The sequence below is a fragment of the Coregonus clupeaformis genome, unplaced genomic scaffold (assembly GCF_020615455.1).
Source record: "Coregonus clupeaformis isolate EN_2021a unplaced genomic scaffold, ASM2061545v1 scaf2699, whole genome shotgun sequence".
NCBI lineage: Eukaryota > Metazoa > Chordata > Actinopteri > Salmoniformes > Salmonidae > Coregonus > Coregonus clupeaformis.
In genome coordinates, this window is record NW_025536153.1 from 47,573 (window position 1) to 66,297 (window position 18,725).

The following is an 18,725-nucleotide window of genomic DNA, read 5'->3' on the forward strand; positions in this document are numbered from 1 at the left end:
ATGATATTGTGTACATTGTGAAGTACTTGACATGTTGTCAATGCTGAGGAGCCGTTGAGGTGTACAGCAGTGTACACCTCAGAGAGATCTGGGAATACAACTTGATTACTTTCCAGGTATTCTCTGGTGGTAGAAGGAGGAGCGAGGGGACTAGGAAAGAGGAGGTGACCTCGCTCCTCTGACCATCTAGAGTGCTGACTGAGTCAGAGCACATCTTACATCCTGGTATCTTGGTCAGGAAACAAGCTGACACGAACTCCTGTCACAACCTTTCTCCTCCAGCCTTTTATAATCAGGCAGAGTTGCCCTAGCATGTCTAGGGGTCCTGATAACATCTTTGTTAGTCTGCAGGGCATCCCTGGGTCCATCTCAACAGGCCAAGTGGCTTCCACTTCTTGACCTTGTGCAGATGAAGGAAAAGAGGGGGAGGAGGGGAAGGAATACAGTATAAATAATTGATGGGTCCATCATATCAGTAGGGCCTGGTCTCTCATTTCAGCTATAAGGGTCAAAAGTCAAAGTTTGAGGTTCAGCTTAAGGGGCTGTTAGCATGCAAAGACAGAGAGGTGAACCACAGACAGTTTATTGGAAAGACTGGTAAGTTATCAAAATAAAGAAATGTTATTGCATGCAACAATATTCAGGAAGATAATATTTATATTGTAACTCAGTAAAACATTCTTTCTACTCTACTCTCAGATTGATAACATCTCTAATGTTATAACCTGTTATAAGGTTTTACACCAGGCTAGGGCCCTACAGGAAAATGGCCTGCCCAGGTTTAGTGGTTGATGCTCAAAAGTCATCCCTGACTGCACACACAGTTACAAGGACATACAACCATTTATGGACATCCCTCGTCCATCCTGACACTAAGGTCACAACTATTCAGGAAACTCGTCACCCTCTGAGGTAGGGAAGGAATTGAATTGCCATTTCATGAGTGTACTGAATGATGAAACTCCCTTTACAGTAAATGGGCAACAATCTTTCCTCCAAACGTTCAGATATTACACAATACCACCCCATTGACAGCTGTAATGGAATACAACAGCAGTGACATAAATTACCACAAGGTGTCCCATTTTCACAATGTACAGTAGATGTGTCAGTGAGTTGTCTTTCATAGCAATTTGAGAGGATATCCAGAGCCACTGTGAGGTTTAAGTGTGGTGGGTGGCATTAGCTGCTGTAACATCACTTGACCATGAAACAGATGAAGACTAGCTTCTGAAGCCATCAACAGGCTGTGGCTCTGTCCTCACTTATGTTCCAGAAAACTAAACATGATCCCTTGCCTTGGACAGCATGGCTGACCAAAGAAAAAGTGTCTTCCTCTTTCCACTTTCAGTCTAATTTCTACTTCCCATGCTCTTAGGTTTAGATTTGACTTAGCACTGTTTCATGAGCTTGCTTGGAGGGAGCTTCACACATAAAGCTTCTTGTCAAACATTTACCTGACACTTAACCTTTTATAGTGTGAGGTCAAGGATGAAACTGCATCAACAACTGGAATGAATGATATATCTTGCCATGGGAGCATGGTGCATTGAGGAGACACTCGTTTTAGGGTGTTGCTTTGCTAGTGCACTACTTGCCCCGTTGATATACGGGACCTTGGTAGGAACTATCCTAGGTGCTGAAGACGATGCAATCTCACCTCCAAGTAGCTCTGCCTCTATCAGTATTAGAGCTGTCACTCACCACCAACTTCTTCGAGAAACAAGGCCTGCAATAAGAGTGCAGGATTTTAATGCACCACAAGATGGCAGCAATCTACATGACACAGTAGCCCACACTGACACATAGTGGTATTTTGCTAACAACAAGAGAAGGTTCGCTCGTCCTCCCTACTCTGCTTTTTGCCCACATCTGTCTATTGAATGAACTTGGTCATGACGCGCATTGGTATGAATGTCCAAAACTAGTTTTACAACTGCAAAGTGTTCTCTGAAGAACATTTCTGGTTATGGATATTATGTGTTTTCTTGTAATTATGCTTTCCTTTCAGCTTGGAGTGGTCGACTCCGCGGGCACAGAACGGACCGCGGTTCTTTACGACGCCGACACGGACTGCCCGTCCCCTTTGTATTTGTGAAGACGGTGGCATGCTTCTGCACATGGACTATGTGGATCTCGGTCTTGCGGAGTTGCCCTTAAATCTGAGCGTATTTACTGCCTACCTGTAAGTTTCAATTATATTCATCATATAACTTGTTTGGGTGCTGGAACTGTTGCGAGTGTAAATTTACAGTATTATGGAAGTTCTCCATACAAGTTTGCACCTGTCTTTTCAGCAAGGGATAAAACACCGAATAACAAAGCTAAAACAAACTTTATACAGTACATTTACAATTTTGTTTTCCTTATCCTCAACCTTATTTCTTCAGTTTACCCCCATTAGCCTATATGCCCCACTCTCAATTCAATTCAATGGGTTTAATTGGCATGGGAAACATACAGTTGAAGTCGGAAGTTTACTTACACTTAGGTTGGAGTCATTAAAACTTGTTTTTCAACCACTCCACAAATCAAATTTCTTGTTAACAAACTATAGTTTTGGCAAGTCGGTTAGGACATCTACTTTGTGCATGACACAAGTAATTTTTCCAACAATTGTTTACAGACAGATTATTTCACTTATAATTCACTGTATCACAATTCCAGTGGGTCAGAAGTTTACATACACTAAGTTGACTGTGCCTTTAAACAGCTTGGAACATTCCAGAAAATGATGTCATGGCTTTAGAAGCTTCTGATAGGCTAATTGACATCATTTGAGTCTATTGGAGATGTGCCTGTGGATGTATTTCAAGGCCTACCTTCAAACTCAGTGCCTCTTTGCTTGACATCATGGGAAAATGAAAAGAAATCAGCCAAGACCTCAGGAAAAAATTTGTAGACCTCCACAAGTCTGGTTCATCCTTGGGAGCAATTTCCAAACGCCTGAAGGTACCACGTTCATCTGTACAAACAATAGTACGCAAGTATAAACACCATGGGACCACGCAGTCGTCATACCGCTCAGGAAGGAGCCGCGTTCTGTCTCCTAGAGATGAACGTACTTTGGTGCGAAAAGTGCAAATCAATCCCAGAACAACAGCAAAGGACCTTGTGAAGATACTGGAGGAAACAGGTACAAAAGTATCTATATCCACAGTAAAACAAGTCCTATACCGAGATAACCTGACAGACCGCTCAGCAAGGAAGAAGCCACTGCTCCAAAACCGACATAAAAAAGCCAGACTACGGTTTGCAACTGCACATGGGGACAAAGATCGTAGTTTTTGGAGAAATGTCCTCTGGTCTGATGAAACAAAAATAGAAATGTTTGGCCATAATGACCATTGTTATGTTTGGAGGAAAAATGGGGTTGCTTGCAGGCCGAAGAACACCATCCCAACCGTGAAGCACGGGGGTGGCAGCATCATGCTGTGGGGGTGCTTTGCTGCATTAGGGACTGGTGCACTTCACAAAATAGATGGCATGAGGAAGGAAAATTATGTGGATATATTGAAGCAACATCTCAAGACATCAGTCAGGAAGTTAAAGCTTGATCGCAAATGGGTCTTCCAAATGGACAATGACCCCAAGCATACTTCCAAAGTTGTGGCAAAATGGCTTAAGGACAACAAAGTCAAGGTATTGGAGTGGCCATCACAAAGCCCTGACCTCAATCCTATAGAACATTTGTGGGCAGAACTTAAAAAGCGTGTGCGAGCAAGGAGGCCTACAAACCTGACTCAGTTACACCAGCTCTGTCAGGAGGAATGGCCAAAATTCACCCAACTTATTGTGGGAAGCTTGTGGAAGGCTACCCGAAACGTTTGACCCAAGTTAAACAATTTAAAGGCAATGCTACCAAATAATAATTGAGTCTATGTAAACTTCTGACCCACTGGGAATGTGATGAAAGAAATAAAAGCTGAACTAAATCATTCTCTCTACTATTATTCTGACATTTCACATTCTTAAAATAAAGTGGTGATCCTAACTGACCTAAGACAGGGAATTTTTACTAGGATTAAATGTCAGGAATTGTGAAAAACTGAGTTTAAATGAATTTGGCTAAGGTGTATGTAAACTTCCGACTTCAACTGTATGTTTAAATTGCCAAAGCAAATGGAATAAACAAAATAAATAATCAGTAAACATTACTCACAAAAGTTTTTAAAGAATATATATATTTCAAATGTTCTATTATTGGCTATGTACAGTGTCGTAATAATGTGCACATAGTTGAAGTATGAAAGGGAAAATAAATAAACAGATAAATATAAGTTGTATTTACAATGTTGTTTGTGCTACACCGGTTGCCTTTTTCTCATGGCAAAGGCCCACAAATCTTGCTACTGTGATTGCACACTGCGGTATTTTGCCTAACAGATATGGAAGTTTATCAATGTTTGGTTTGTTTTCAAATTCTTTGTGGATCTGTGGGAAATATGTCTCTATAATGTGGTCATACATTTGGCAGGAAGTTAGGAAGTATAGCTCAGTTTCCACCTCATTTTCTGGGCAGAGCCAGGTCTGCCCATGGAACCTTTCTCAATAGCAAGGCTATGCTCAGAGTCTGTACATAGTCAAGGATTTTCTTAATTTGGGGTCAGTCACAGTGGTCAGGTATTCTGCCAATGTGTACTCTCTGTTTAGGGCCAAATAGCATTCCAATATGCTATTTTTTAGGCTTGATTCTTTCCAGTGTGTCAAATAGTTATCGTTTTGCTTTATCGTCATTTGGTTGGGTCTAAATGTGTTTCTGTTCTGTGGCTCTGTTTGTGCTTATGAACAGAGACCCAGAACCAGCTGGCTGAGGGGATACTTCTCTAGGTTCATCTTTCTGTAGGTGAGGGCTTTGTGGTGGAATGTGTGGGCATTGCATCCTTTTAGGTGGTTTTAGAATTGAACAGGTATTTTCGGGATATTGATAACTAGCAGGTATAGTCCTAATTCTGCTCTGCATGCATTGTTTGGGGTTTTGCGTATTTTTTTCTCCCAATTGTTGCTGAATTCTGCATGCAGCGTCTCAATTGGGTGTTTGTCCCATGTTGTGAATTCTTGGTTGGTGAGTGGACCCCAGACCTCACAACCATAGAGGGCAATGGGTTCGATAACTGATTCAAGTATTTTTAGCCAAATCCTAATTGTCATGTTAAGTTTTAGAAGGCCGTTCTTGCCTTGTCTCTTAGATCTTTCACAGCCTTGTGGAAATTACCTGTGGTGTTGATGTTTAGGCCGAGGTAGGTATAATTCTTTGTGTGCTCTAGGGCAACAGCGTCTAGATAGAATTTCAATTTGTTTTCTTGGCTACTGGACCTTTCTTGGAACACCATTATTTTTGTCTTACTAAGATTCCCTGTCAGGGCCCAAGTCTGACAGAATCTATGCAGAAGATCTAGGTGCTGCTGTAGGCCCTCCTTGGTTGGGGACAGAAATACCAGATCTGCAAACAATAGACATTTGATTTCTGAGTCCAATAGGGTGAGGCCGGGTGCTGCAGATTGTTCTAGTGCCCTCGCCAGTTCATTGATATATACACTACATGACCATAAGTATGTGGACACCTGCTCGTCGAACGTCTCATTCCAAAATCATGGGCATTAATATGGAGTTGGTCCCCCCTTTGCTGCTATAACAGCCTCCACTCTTCTGAGAAGGCTTTCCACTAGATGTTGGAACATTGCTACGAGGACTTGCTTCCATTTAGCCACAAGAGCATTAGTGAGGTTGGGCACTGATGCCCCAGACCATTATTCCTCCTCCACCAAACTTTACAGTTGGCACTATGCATTCAGGCAGGTAGCGTTCTCCTGGCATCCGCCAAACCCAGATTCGGCCGTCGGACTGCCAATGGTGAAGCGTGATTCATCACTCCAGAGAACGTGTTTCTACTGCTCTAGAGTCCAATGGCGGGGAGCTTTACGCCACTCCAGCCTGCGCTTGGCATTGCGCATGGTGATCTTAGGCTTGTTTGTGGCTGCTCGGCCATGGAAACCCATTTCATGAAGCTCCTAACGAACAGTTCTTGTGCTGACGTTGCTTCCAGAGGCAGTTTGGAACTCGGTAGTGAGTGTTGCAACCGAGGAAAGACGATTTTTACGTATTACGCACTTCAGCGATCCCGTTCTGTGAGCTTGTGTGGCCTACCACTTCGCGGCTGAGTCATTGTTGCTCCTAGATGTTTCCACTTCACAATAACAGCACTTACAGGGGCAGCTCTGACCGGGGCAGCTCTAGCGTGCAGAAATTTGACAAACTGAATTGTTGGAAAGGTGGCATCCTATGACGGTGCCACTTTGAAAGTCACTGAGCTCTTCAGTAAGGCCATTCTACTGCCAATGTTTGTCTATGGAGATTGCATGGCGGTGTGCTTGATTTTATACTACTGTCAGCAACGGGTGTGGCTGAAATAGTCGAATCCACTAATTTGAAGGGGTGTCCACATACTTTTGTATATATAGTGTATGTTGAAGAGGGTGTAGCTCAAGCTGCATCCCTGTTTATTGCCAATTATAACTGCACACTTGTTGTTTGTGTACATTCATTTTATGTCATATGCTTTCCCCAACACCACTTTCCATCAATTTGTATAGCAGACCCTCATGCCAAATTTAATCAAAAGCTTTTTTTAAATAAACAAATCATGAGAAGACTGCTTTTGTTTTGTTTAGTTTGTTTGTCAATAAGGGTGTGCAGGGTGTATGCGTGGTCTGTTGTACTGTATTTTGGTAAGAAGCCAAATTTGACATTTGCTCAGGACATTGTTTTCACTGAGGAAATGTTGGAGTCTGCTGTTGATAATACTGCAGAGTATTTTTCAGAGATTGCTGCTGACGCATATTCCACTGTAATTATTGGGGTCAAATTTGTCTCCACTTTTGTGGATTGGGGTGATTAGACCTTAGTTCCAAATATTAGGGAAGATGCCAGAGCTGAGGATAATGTTGAAAAGTTTAAGAATAGCCCATTTGAGTTTGTGGTCTGTATATTTTATCATTTCGTTTAGTATACCATCAACACCACAGGCCTTTTTGGGTTGGAGGTTTTATTTATTTTTTCTGTAGCTCATCCAACGTAATTTGAGAATCCAGTGGGTTCCGGTAGTCTTTAATAGCTGATTCTAAGTTTTGTAAATGATCATGCATATGTTTTTGCTCTTGGTTCTTTGTTATATGGCCGAAAAGGTTGGAGAAGTGGTTTATCCATACATCTCCATTTTGGACAGATAGCTCTTCGGGTTGTTGTTTGTTTAGTGTGTTCCAATTTTCCCAGAAGCGATTTGATTCTATGGACTCTTCAATCACAATGAGCTGTTTTCTGACATGCTGTTCCTTCTTTTTTCTTAGTGTATTTCTTTATTGTTTTAGTGTTTCATCATAGTGAAGGCGTAAGCTAAGGTTTTCTGGTACTCTGTGTTTCTGGTTGGATAGGTTTTTCAATTTCTTTCTTAGGTTTTTGCATTCTTCATCAAACCATTTCTCATTGTTGTTAGTTGTCTTAGGTTGATATGTTAGCTGATAGGTCAAATATATTGTTCAGGCTTCCTACTGCTAAGTTTACACCTTAACTATTGCAGGAAAACATTTTGTCCACGAAGTTGTCTAGGAGGGATTGGATTTGTTGTTGGCCAATCGTTTTTTTGGTAGGTTTCTACACTACCCTTCTTCCATCTATAGCATTTGTTTATAGTATGCAGTTTGTTCGGCTTAGATGCCTCATGGTTGATTATTTCTCAGTTCAAGTTGATTGTGATTTTGCTGTGATCTGATAGGGGTGTCAGTGGGCTGACTGTGGAGACTCTGGGTTGAGGTCGGTGATAAAGTAGTCTACAGCGCTTCTGCAAAGAGATGAGCTATAGGTGTACCTACCGTAGGAGTCCCCTCGAAGCCTACCATTGACTATGTACATACCCAGCATGCGACAGAGCTGCAGGAGTTGTGACCCGTTTTTGTTGGTTATGTTGTCGTAGTTGTGTCTAGGGGGGCATGTGGGGGAGGGAATGCTGTCACCTTCAGGTAGGTGTTTGTCGCCCTGTGTGCTGAGGGTGTCAGGTTCTTGTCCAGTTATGGCATTTAGGTCACCACAGACTAGTACATGTCCCTGGAAATGATTGATCTCCCCCTCCAGGATGGAGAAGCTGTCTCCGTGTAGCTCAGTTGGTAGAGCATGGCGTTTGCAACGCCAGGGTTGTGGGTTCGATTCCCACAGGGGGGCCAGTATGAAAAAAAAATTTAGGCACTCACTAACTGTAAATTGCTCTGGATAAGAGCGTCTGCTAAATGACTAAAATGTAAAGTATGGGGATTCTAGTGGGGGGTTATAGGTAGCACACAGGAGGACATGTTTCTCTGCTGAGATAATTTCCTTTATAATTTTTTGTAAAATGTTCCTGTTTTGATTAATTTAATAGAGTTATGGTCTGCTCGATACCATATTAGCATACCCCCTGAGTCCCTTCCCTGTTTCACACCTGGTAGGGGGTAGGGGAGCGAAAAAAATTAACAACGAAACAAATGAATATATTAATTTGTTTGATGGGACTACCAACTCTCTGTAACCTAGAGGGCAACCAGTGAGTCCATCTCCTCTATACCATGTTTTTTGTAGGATGACAATGTCTGTATATCCAGGTTCCTGCTCTTTAGGCCAATGGCAGATGACCTCAGGCCTTGGAAATTCCAGGATGAGATAGTGAAGGTTTTTTCTTCCATAAAGTGTCCAATGTTGTTAGTCATGTGGTTTGGCCTCAGACCAGTAAGTGTGAGCAGAGCCTAACCACTCGTGAGTTGGGGAAAGTGGAAGAATCTCTCTCTCTCTCTCTCCCTCTTGCTGAGCCAGGTCATAGACTTGACATTGTTCCAAATATAAGAACATTCACTACATACTTTTGGTTGTTGGTGTGTATGCATTTACTTGTAAAGACACAAACGCTAATCTGTACGTGCTGCTGCATAAGTACTTGTCCATAATAAAGTGATCTCTAAGATGAAAAAGGACAGAAAAAAATATGTATTCACTGCTGGAGACAGCCAGGCAGGATCTAAGGGATTTTCATAGGAAATGCTATGGATTCCTGACATACATACAATATAGCAAATGGTTAACTGAAGGTTGAAGGCAAAGGGGGTCTTTGTTAGGGACCGGAGGGACTAGGAGAAAGAGAAGAGAAAGAGAGCGAGAGAGAGAGAAGAAAGGAAAGAGACATCATCTGCCCCATGTCTCTCTGTCACCACTAAAAGCCTGCAAACAGAATGATTTTATCAGTCAGTCATATTGCCTGCTTCTCACATTTCACCCTCAGCAGCACCAGTGCAATGTTCCTCCAGTGCACATCAAATCATTTTGATGTACAGGAGTTTAACTTACACAAACGTTACGCCATTAAGTTTAAGATTGAAGAATGACGTTCTTTCAGTTGAGACCTGTATTCTTGCTGTAGCCTATGATGTACAATTTTTGCAGACACCTTGGCCTCCTAACATTGCACATTCCAACATTACATCTATGGCAGTGCCTTAAGTGGACAGGCTGTCACAGATAGTGATTCTTTATCTAAAGGAAATGAATGAGGTACAAACAGGAGGCATTCCGGATCATTCCCTCTAAATCAGATTGTAATCTGGGTTTATGCGTTTTACACCTGAGACTATTTGAAAGAAAACGTGAAAGGAGATTAACTTAAGTTTTCGAAGTTCTGAAGTTCTAGACTTCCCTTTTGAAGATTTGAGAAGATTTGAGAACTGTCCAGGGAGGAAGGAGTTAACACGGTTGTACTAACGCTAACACTATCTGTCTCCCGAGTGGCGCAGTGGTCTAAGGCACTGCATCGCAGTGCTAGCTGTGCCACTAGAGATCCTGGTTCGAATCCAGGCTCTGTCGTAGCCGGCCGCGACCGGGAGACCCATGGGGCGGCGCACAATTGGCCCAGCGTCGTCCAGGGTAGGGGAGGGAATGGGCGGCAGGGATGTAGCTCAGTTGGTAGAGCATGGCATTTGCAACGCCAAGGTTGTGGGTTCGATTCCCACGGGGGGCCAGTATAAAAAAATTACAAATAAATAATGTATGCACTCACTAACTGTAAGTCGCTCTGGATAAGCTTTTGTACTGTAGTAGCATGCTTTGCACCATGACACCCTTGCTAATGTCAGAGGGTCTTAGCTGTGAAATGTTAAGGACTACACGCAGAATCAAAGCCTCATCACTCCTTTCACCATCGCCCATCCTTTATCGAGAACAGGGGGACAAATCACTCCTTACATTTTTACACAGATACTGTCAGCCCTCGTCCCCATGTACAAATCTGTAGATAGTATAGGCCTGCTGTACAGTAACTCCCAAAGCCCACTGGTGTTTTACTACAACACATTATAATACATTGAATCGAACTGAGAACATTTGGTTCTTGCTGGATTGCTAACTTGAACACTCCTTTGCAGTATCGACTTTCTTCCTACGTGAAGTGCCTAGAGCTAAGTGAAGTTTCTAGTGCTTGTTCCTCAAATATGCCAAATATAGGCCACAATGATCTGACCTTGGACCATCTGATAGCTGATGACTGACTGACCATTTGACAAGACAAATTCTTACCACATATTGACATTCACATGAAAGGACACTGTGCACATTGTCTTCAGAGGTCAGGTCAGGGATCACATCTGGGCTTGCAAGGTCACAATGCTGCAAGGCTTGACAGCCAAAGGGACCCAAAACCTATGGATAAAAATATATATCAAGTACACATTTCATAAATGGTGTTTGGTTTTGAGAGGGATGTGTACACATGGTGGGGTATCCCAATGTTCGCCTAATGTTCCCTTCAGCCCTACTGTATCAAATCAGGAAGTATTATGACTTTTACAATGTGTGGAATGGACAGCTGGAGAGCCCAGTTGCATGGCCGGACTACTACATCTGGGGCCCAGGGGCATCTACCTCCAGGGTGCCCCCCCACATGGAAATAATATTATTATTATTATTATTATTATTTTGTGGAAAACTTCTGACTTCCTGCAATTCTACACATTTTGCCATGGCTTATGACATGCTCATATGCAATCTGGGGGTGGGGCCCCGCAATCTGGGGGTGGGGCCCCAACCGACATGTTCATATCATATCCAATCAAATGTTCGGTAATCCGGCCCTGCCCAGTTGTGGCGTGGAGCTGACACACGTCATACTAACACACTGCTACTGTAACACACTGCCACTGTAACACACTGCCTCTGTTCTGTTTTCTCCTCCCAACAGAGATCTGAGCATTAACAACCTCACCCTACTGCCCAACGGGGCCTTCTCCAACCTATACGTCCTTCAAGAGCTGTGAGCACTAGTTTAGTACGGCACCCTTCTTCAAACAATGGGACTGATTATACCTGCTATTGCTCTTACATTAGTTTTGATACTGAATTCACCCCAACTCTGGTGGTTACCAATCTGTTTGACTAAGGGCCCCAAACAGTCTGCAATGAAGCCCCAAGTAAAAACCCCAGGAATAGCGTCTGATCAGTGCTGACTGTTCAAAACCCCCTCTAGTCTACATGTACTATTAGCCAGCCAGTAAATACGGGTAAAGAAAACTCTGCTCCAAGCCAGGAGAGACAAACACAACACAGAAAGATCAATGTGGCTCAATAGATGAAGTAACAGAATGGGCCAGGAGCCAGAAGCACTAAATAAGTTACAATTAGACTCCCTTCTCTTTACTTTCCCCTCTATGAAACAGCCAGTGTAGCCTTTTGTGTGTCAGTATCAACAGGCTCAGGTTTCAGTTTATGATGCCTGCTGTACTAATGAAATGGACTGACTGGGATTGAATTAGTGGACGTTGAGAGATTCATATTGAACGGTTATTTCGCATGGGTAAAACTAGACATGATATTAAGTGTGTATGTTCTTCCCTGCAGCAGGCTAGCAGGAAACTGCCTGACCGACATCCCTGAAGGGGCTTTCTCTGGCCTCTTCAATCTCAAAGTACTGTAAGTAATACATTACTAACTGATACATGATCCATTTCTGAAAACCTGCATCTTTGTGAATTTGTCCCTTCTGTCTCTCTGAATAGAATGCTCCAAAACAATCATCTATGGCAAGTTCCTGGTGATGCCCTTCAGAACCTACAGTCTGTGAGTACATCTGATACCTCGTCACACCCTTCATACTAGGGTTGAGTATTTTACAAATGTTCCATCCCGAGGAGAATAAATCACTTTTCTCCCGGGTAACCCCGTATTTCCCGCCAAAACCGGAAGTGTCATTCAAAAGCGTATAAAGCAAATAAATACAGTGCATTCGGAAAGTATTCAGACCCCTTCCCTTTTCCCACATTTTGTTACGTTACAGCCTTATTCTAAAATGGATTCAATTAATTTACTTCATTCTACACACAATACCCCATAATGACAATGCGAAAACAGGTTTTTAGAAATGTTTGCACATTTATTAATACAAAACTGAAATACCTTATTTACATAAGTATTCAGACCCTTTGCTATGAGACTCGAAATTGAGCTCAGGTGCATCCTGTTTCCATTGATCATCCTTGAGATGTTTCTACAACTTCATTGGAGTCCACCTGTGGTAAATTCAATTGATTGGACATGATTTGGAAAGGCTAACACCTGGGTATATAAGGTCCCACAGTTGACAGTGCATGTCAGAGCAAAACCAAGCAATGAGGTTGAAGGAATTGTTCGTAGAGCTCCGAGACAGGATTGTGTCGAGGCACAGATCTGGGGAAGGGTACCAAAAAATGTCTGCAGCATTGAAGGTCCTAGGTCAGGGAGGTGACAAAGAATCCAATGGTCACGCTGAAAGAGCTCCAGAGTTCCTCTGTGGAGATGGGAGAACCTTCCATAAGGACAACCATCTCTGCAGCACTCCACCAATCATGCCTTAATGGTAGAGTGGCCAGACAGAAGCTGGAGTTTGCCAAAAGGCACCTAAAGAAAGACTCTCAGACCATGAGAAACAAGATTCTTTGGTGTGATGAAACCAAGATTGAACTCTTTGGCCTGAATGCCAAATGTCACGTCTGGAGGAAACCTGGCACCATCCCTACGGTGAAGCATGGTGGTGGCAGCATCATGCTGTGGGGATGTTTTTCAGTGGCAGGTACTGGGAGACTAGTCAGGATTGAGGTAAAGATGAACGGAGCAGAGAGATCCTTGATGAAAACCTGCTCCAGAGTGCTCAGGACCTCAGACTGGGGCGAAGGTTCACCTTCCAACAGGACAACGACCCTAAGCACACAGCCAAGACAATGCAGGAGTGGCTTCGGGACAAGTCTCTGAATGTCCTTGAGTGGCCCAGACAGAGCCTGGACTTGAACCCGATCAAACATCTCTGGAGACTCCTGAAAATAGCTGTGCAGCGACGCTTCCCATCCAACCTGACAGAGCTTGAGAGGATCTGCAGAGAAGAATGGGAGAAACTCCCCAAATACAGGTGTGCCAAGCTTGTAGCGTCATACCCAAGAAGACTTGAGGCTGTAATCGCTGTCAAAGGTGCTTCAACAAAGTACTGAGTAAAGGGTCTGAATACTTATGTAAATGTGATATCAGTTTTTTAATATAAATTTGCAAACATTTCTATAAACCTGTTTTTGCTTTGTCATTATGGGGTCTTGTGTGTAGATTGATGAGAAAAAATATATATTTCATCCATTTTAGAATAAGGCTGTAACGTAACAAAATGTGGAAGAATTCAAGGGGTCTGAATACTTTCCAAATGCACTGTAGGCAGGTAAGTATGTCTGGATTTGATTAGAGCTTTGATCAAAAATTCCAGCCTGATGCTACCTGAGCCTGATGAGCCATACATTAAATATACTACACATACAAAAGTATGTGGACACCCCTTCAAATTAGTGGATTCGGCTATTTCAGTCACACCTGTTGCTGACAGGTGTATGAAATCGAGCACACCGCCATGCAATCTCAATAGACAAACATTGGCAGTAGAATGGCCTTACTGAGGATCTCACTGTAACTGTAATGTAATCTCAACTGCAATCCAGGTTGTTTGGTTGTGCTCTCATTACATTGTTGTATAAATATCTGACATTGTATTCCCATTTTAACTTTCATGTACTTTTAAATGATTGAAAGCGCAGTAATAACACATTGAGATGACAACGTAACCAAAATCAGACATTGTTTTTAAATTACATGGAGTCATTACATGGAGCCCTGAGGCATCCCTAAACATGTTTACCTGATCCACTGTCCTCCACATCTCAATCAAGCACTTGTTTGCTAAAATGCTCTGGCTTGAGTAAACAGTCATTCATGTTGTTTAGACGTAATAATCTGAAGTTCACATGTTAGACAGACAGACAGACAGACAGGGGACAGCCACATGCGAACTGCCTGCTTGTGGTGGTGCCAGGAACATTGTCAGACAGCTACAGTATGTCCCTGCAGCCAATGTCAACACCAGAAATTACTACCATGCACCCAAATAATGGACAGACCTCCCTGATCGAGGATGTCTCCATGGAATAAAAATACCGGTGTGGAGATACTGTTGAATATTCTAAATGAATTGAAGCACAAGGTCTACATTTATTTTGTGTTTTCCAAGCAAATGTGTATTCTACCTTGCAATATAAATGTTTAAATTCATTTACTTGACATACCAGCTCCATGTCAAACCATTTATTAGTGGTAGAAGATTTTTTGTATTTGTATTTCTTTAGGGGGTAGATCAGCTTTAACATTGCAGATAGATTCAGGCTTCTATCAATGTAACTGTCTGCATCATTTCCAATCCCCCATATATTGCATTCATTTGTTTGTGAAATGAATCTAAATGAACAGATTAATGAGAATTCTTAAAAATGCCCTTTGAATGTAATTGAGTACTGTATTTTCCTAAATGTATTTAAGGAATTTCTGACTGTATGGGACACTCTCTGCATCTCTCTCCCTCTGCCAGGCGTTTGGATGCCAACCACATTACCCGTGTGCCTGTGGGTTCCTTTAGGGGCCTGGCATCCTTGCGCCACCTTTGGCTGGATGATAATGCCCTCACAGAGGTGCCCGTCCATGCCCTGGCCAGCCTGCCCACCCTGCAGGCAGTGATGCTGGCCCTCAACAGTATCACCCACATCCCAAACCAGGCCTTCGCCAACCTCACCAGCCTGGTGGTCCTGTGAGTAGCACTGTTGGATTGACCAGTTGTTATACGATTCTGTTTTTTGTTTAAGGGCCAGCCTCACTCTCTCGGTCTTTACATTTTCATTGTTTTCTAACGTCTCTCTCTCTTTTGCTCCTACTACATGCACAAATGCATACCCACTTCCTTTCTACCACTGCATAGAACCCTGCGAGACTTTGTTGGGTCTTTGCACTTTTTGGACATCTTTCCTCACATCTCTTCGTAGGCATCTCCATAACAACCAGATCCAGTTGTTGGGGGAGAGGTGTTTTGATGGGCTGCTCAGCCTGGAGACTCACTTCTACGTTTTTGATAGCCTGGGTGCCAGTCCCTCTCTGCTTCAGCCAACGTATCATTGTTGAATTCAGAAACACTCAGATAGCCAGGCTATGGATATTGCTTTTCAGAACTCGGAACTCTGAATGTTCCTTTACAAGACATCTATACGGTTATCCCAAAGTGAGCCACCACTGCAGTTCAAACAGTCTGGACGACGTGCTCATCTGGTGCATCTTAGTGTGTGGCTGCATGATGCAGCACTCTACCAATTACCCTCAATCTAGGCTGCACATGTTTCCTGAGTGTTTGCAGGGTAATACCCAAACAACCTCCAGGCTACCAGTACTTTATACTACTACAACTTACAACCCCCATTATTCTACTGACCAGAGAAAAGAGAGAGTCATGTTGTTAGATAATGCAGTAGTCCACAAGTTACTGTAAAAAAGATACACACTAACTAATGTTGTACATGTTTATGTGCATTATATTTACAGTACTTACTACTGTATTTGGGAGACCCATGGGGCGGCGCACAATTGGCCCAGCGTCGTCCAGGGTAGGGGAGGGAATGGCCGGCAGGGATCTAGCTCAGTTGGTAGAGCATGGCATTTGCAACGCCAGGGTTGTGGGTTCAATTCCAGTATAAAAAATGTAAAATGTATGCACTCACGAACTGTAAGTCGCTCTGGATAAGAGCGTCTGCTAAATGACTAAAAATGTAAATGTAAATGTATTTAGAATGCAGGGGATTTAAATGCATCTGGCTAAGAGCTGAGATTTAGCTAGATATGCCCATAATTGAAGCCCTATATCACAGAACCACTTGCGGTCTGTTTTGAGCACTCATGCACGCATGAGATGAGATGTAGGAGTCAACTGCAAGACGAAATAAATAAATACTGTTCCACCGACACATCCTGATGTAGTATTTCTGCAGAATATTGAATATAATGTATATTAGCCCCAGACTGCTATATTGTTGCACTATTTAGATATTTTTGGCTCTCTCCATACATCACTGTTTGACCATGTCCTCACATGATTCCAGGAAGCCCCTTTGTACTGTTATGACTCGTCTGTAAATCATGTTCAGCAGTACAATAGCCCCCTGCTCAGGAAGGAACAGGTTGTGAACTACTGTAAATCTTCCTCAGCCTGGGGGCCTCTGAGCCTGGGAGCCAATCAATCCCTGGCAGTTCTCAGAAAATTCCTATAGGTTCCCAGGAATCTAGTATTGACAAACAGAGACAGAGCAAGGGTCTGAAACATTACTTTACCTCACTGCAGCCATGAACTCTTGACAGGAAAGTAGAATGAGGGGAGTTCCTGTATCTGTGCAGTAATAATTAATGTATTTTTTGTTCAACCCTCAGAGATTTGAACTACAACAACCTGGCCATGTTTCCCATGGCCATCAGAGCCCTCCCCAATCTCAAAGAGCTGTGAATCCCATCACACCACAAATCAATGCCTTTAGCGCACACAAAAAATCATATGTAAAGAATAGCATGTTTCAGTTGTACTAAATCTTCAATATTTGCCCCCTAGGAGTTTCAATAGCAACAAAATCAGATGCATGCCTTCGTGGGAAACCCTTCCCTCGTCACAATGTAGGTGCACTTGCATCATCGTCCTGATGCACAACATTAAACAATAAAATGACAAATTAAAACATCTCTTTCATAACTGCAGGGATCTCTCCCATAACCTGATTCAGCAGCTTCCCAGCTTCAGTGCTTGCAGAAAAATCCAGAAAACGTGAGTGGCTTGTTACCATTTGTGTTCCCTACTCCTCAACCCAGCTATAAATACTGTATAATCCAGGTGACAGTTGAAACCGTTGTGATGTCTTTGTATTTAGTGACCTCCATCACAACCATATCCATGAGGCTCTAGCAGACACCTTCCTAGAGCTGACTAAACTCAGAACCTATGAGTAACCTGGGCCACTTTCTATTTCCTTTCCATACACACGTATACTCATATTTAATTGAAATATAGTATCTTCTCTTTATCAGTGATTCTCAATCCATTCCTCCAGCGACCTCAGCTCCAACCTGCTGTCCTCCGTCTCCATGGAGAGCCTGGAGGGCCTCACACACCTGAGACTGGCTGGTAACACACTGAGACACACACTGCTTGCCCAGAGGCTTCCTCAACTCAGGTAGGAGAAAGTTAAACTGGGGGTGGTTACAGCGGTTTACAGCATGTATAAAAGGTGCAGCGAAATGTTTGTGCTAGCTCCCTCAACAATGCAGTACAATAATCAATAAGAACAATAAAAAGAGTGAAGACAAATAAAACAAGTAGTATAATTATTAGAATTAGGTAGTATGCATAGTAATAATGGACTGTATTAACACTGTATTTACAAATAAAAGTGAGTAGTGGAACCAATAGTATACAGTGCCTTAAAAAAGTATTCACACCCCTTTATTTTTTCCACATTTTGTTGCATCACTGGCCTACACACAATACCCCATAATGTTAAAGTGTAATGATGTTTTTAGAGATTATTAAAAATGAAAAGCTGAAATGTCTTGAGTCGATACGTTTTCAACCCCTTTGTTATGGCAAGCCTAAATAAGTTCAGGAGTAAAACATTTGCTTAACACGTCACATAAGTTGCATGGACTCACTCTGTGTGCAATAATAGTGTTTAATATGATTTTTGAATGACTACCTCATCTCTGTACCCCACACATACAATTATCTGTAAGGTCCCTCAGTCGAGTAGTGCATTTCAAACACAGATTCAACCACAAAGACCAGGGAGGTTTTCCAATGCCTCTCAAAGAAAGGCACCTATTCATAGATGGGTAAAAAAAAAAAAAAAAGCAGACATTGAATATCCCTTTGAACGTGGTGAAGTTATTAATTAAACTTTGGATGGTGTATCAATACACCCAGTCACTACAAAGATACAGGCCTCCTACCTAACTGAGTTGCTGGAGAGAAAGGAAACCACCTAGGGATTTCACCATGAGGCCAATGGTGACTTTAAAACAGTTACAGAGTTTAATGGCTGTGATGGGAGAAAACTGAGGATGGATCAACAACATTGTAGTTACTAAATGACAGAGTGAAAAGAAGAAAGCCTGTACAGAATAAACATATTCCAAAACATGCATCTTGTTTGCAACAAGGCACCAAAGTAAAACTGCAAAAAATGTGGCAAAGAAATGAACTTTATGTCCTGAATACAAACATTATGTTTGAGGCAAATGTTTTATTTATTTTCTTTTCTTTTAGTCATTTAGCAGACGCTCTTATCCAGAGCGACTTA

The 18,725-nt window shown here is 42.5% G+C and overlaps 2 protein-coding genes across 4 annotated transcripts; both read left to right on the forward strand.

The window, feature by feature from the left end:
- Positions 1-1,836: 1,836 nt before the first annotated feature.
- On the forward strand, positions 1,837-16,000 carry LOC121564184 (leucine-rich repeat-containing G-protein coupled receptor 5-like). Its single transcript, XM_045219738.1, has 6 exons — positions 1,837-1,908; positions 2,012-2,185; positions 11,249-11,320; positions 11,905-11,976; positions 12,063-12,123; positions 14,936-16,000. The coding sequence occupies exons 2-6, from the start codon at positions 2,109-2,111 to the stop codon at positions 14,981-14,983; spliced, it is 330 nt and encodes a 109-aa protein (XP_045075673.1). The 5' UTR covers positions 1,837-1,908; positions 2,012-2,108; the 3' UTR covers positions 14,984-16,000.
- A 110-nt stretch (positions 16,001-16,110) lies between these two features.
- Positions 16,111-18,009, forward strand: LOC121566493 (leucine-rich repeat-containing G-protein coupled receptor 5-like). 3 transcript variants are annotated; one of them, XR_006660390.1, is made up of 3 exons: positions 16,111-17,049; positions 17,132-17,197; positions 17,458-17,555. XR_006660390.1 is itself a non-coding variant. In XM_045219739.1 (3 exons), exons 1-3 carry the CDS (start codon positions 17,012-17,014, stop codon positions 17,605-17,607), a joined length of 231 nt encoding a protein of 76 aa, XP_045075674.1. In that variant the 5' UTR covers positions 16,111-17,011; the 3' UTR covers positions 17,608-18,009. The 3 variants fall into 3 exon arrangements, 1 of the variants encoding a protein (XP_045075674.1); XM_045219739.1 differs by having other exon boundaries at positions 17,481-18,009; XR_006660389.1 differs by having other exon boundaries at positions 16,111-17,197.
- The last annotated feature ends 716 nt before the right edge of the window (positions 18,010-18,725 follow it).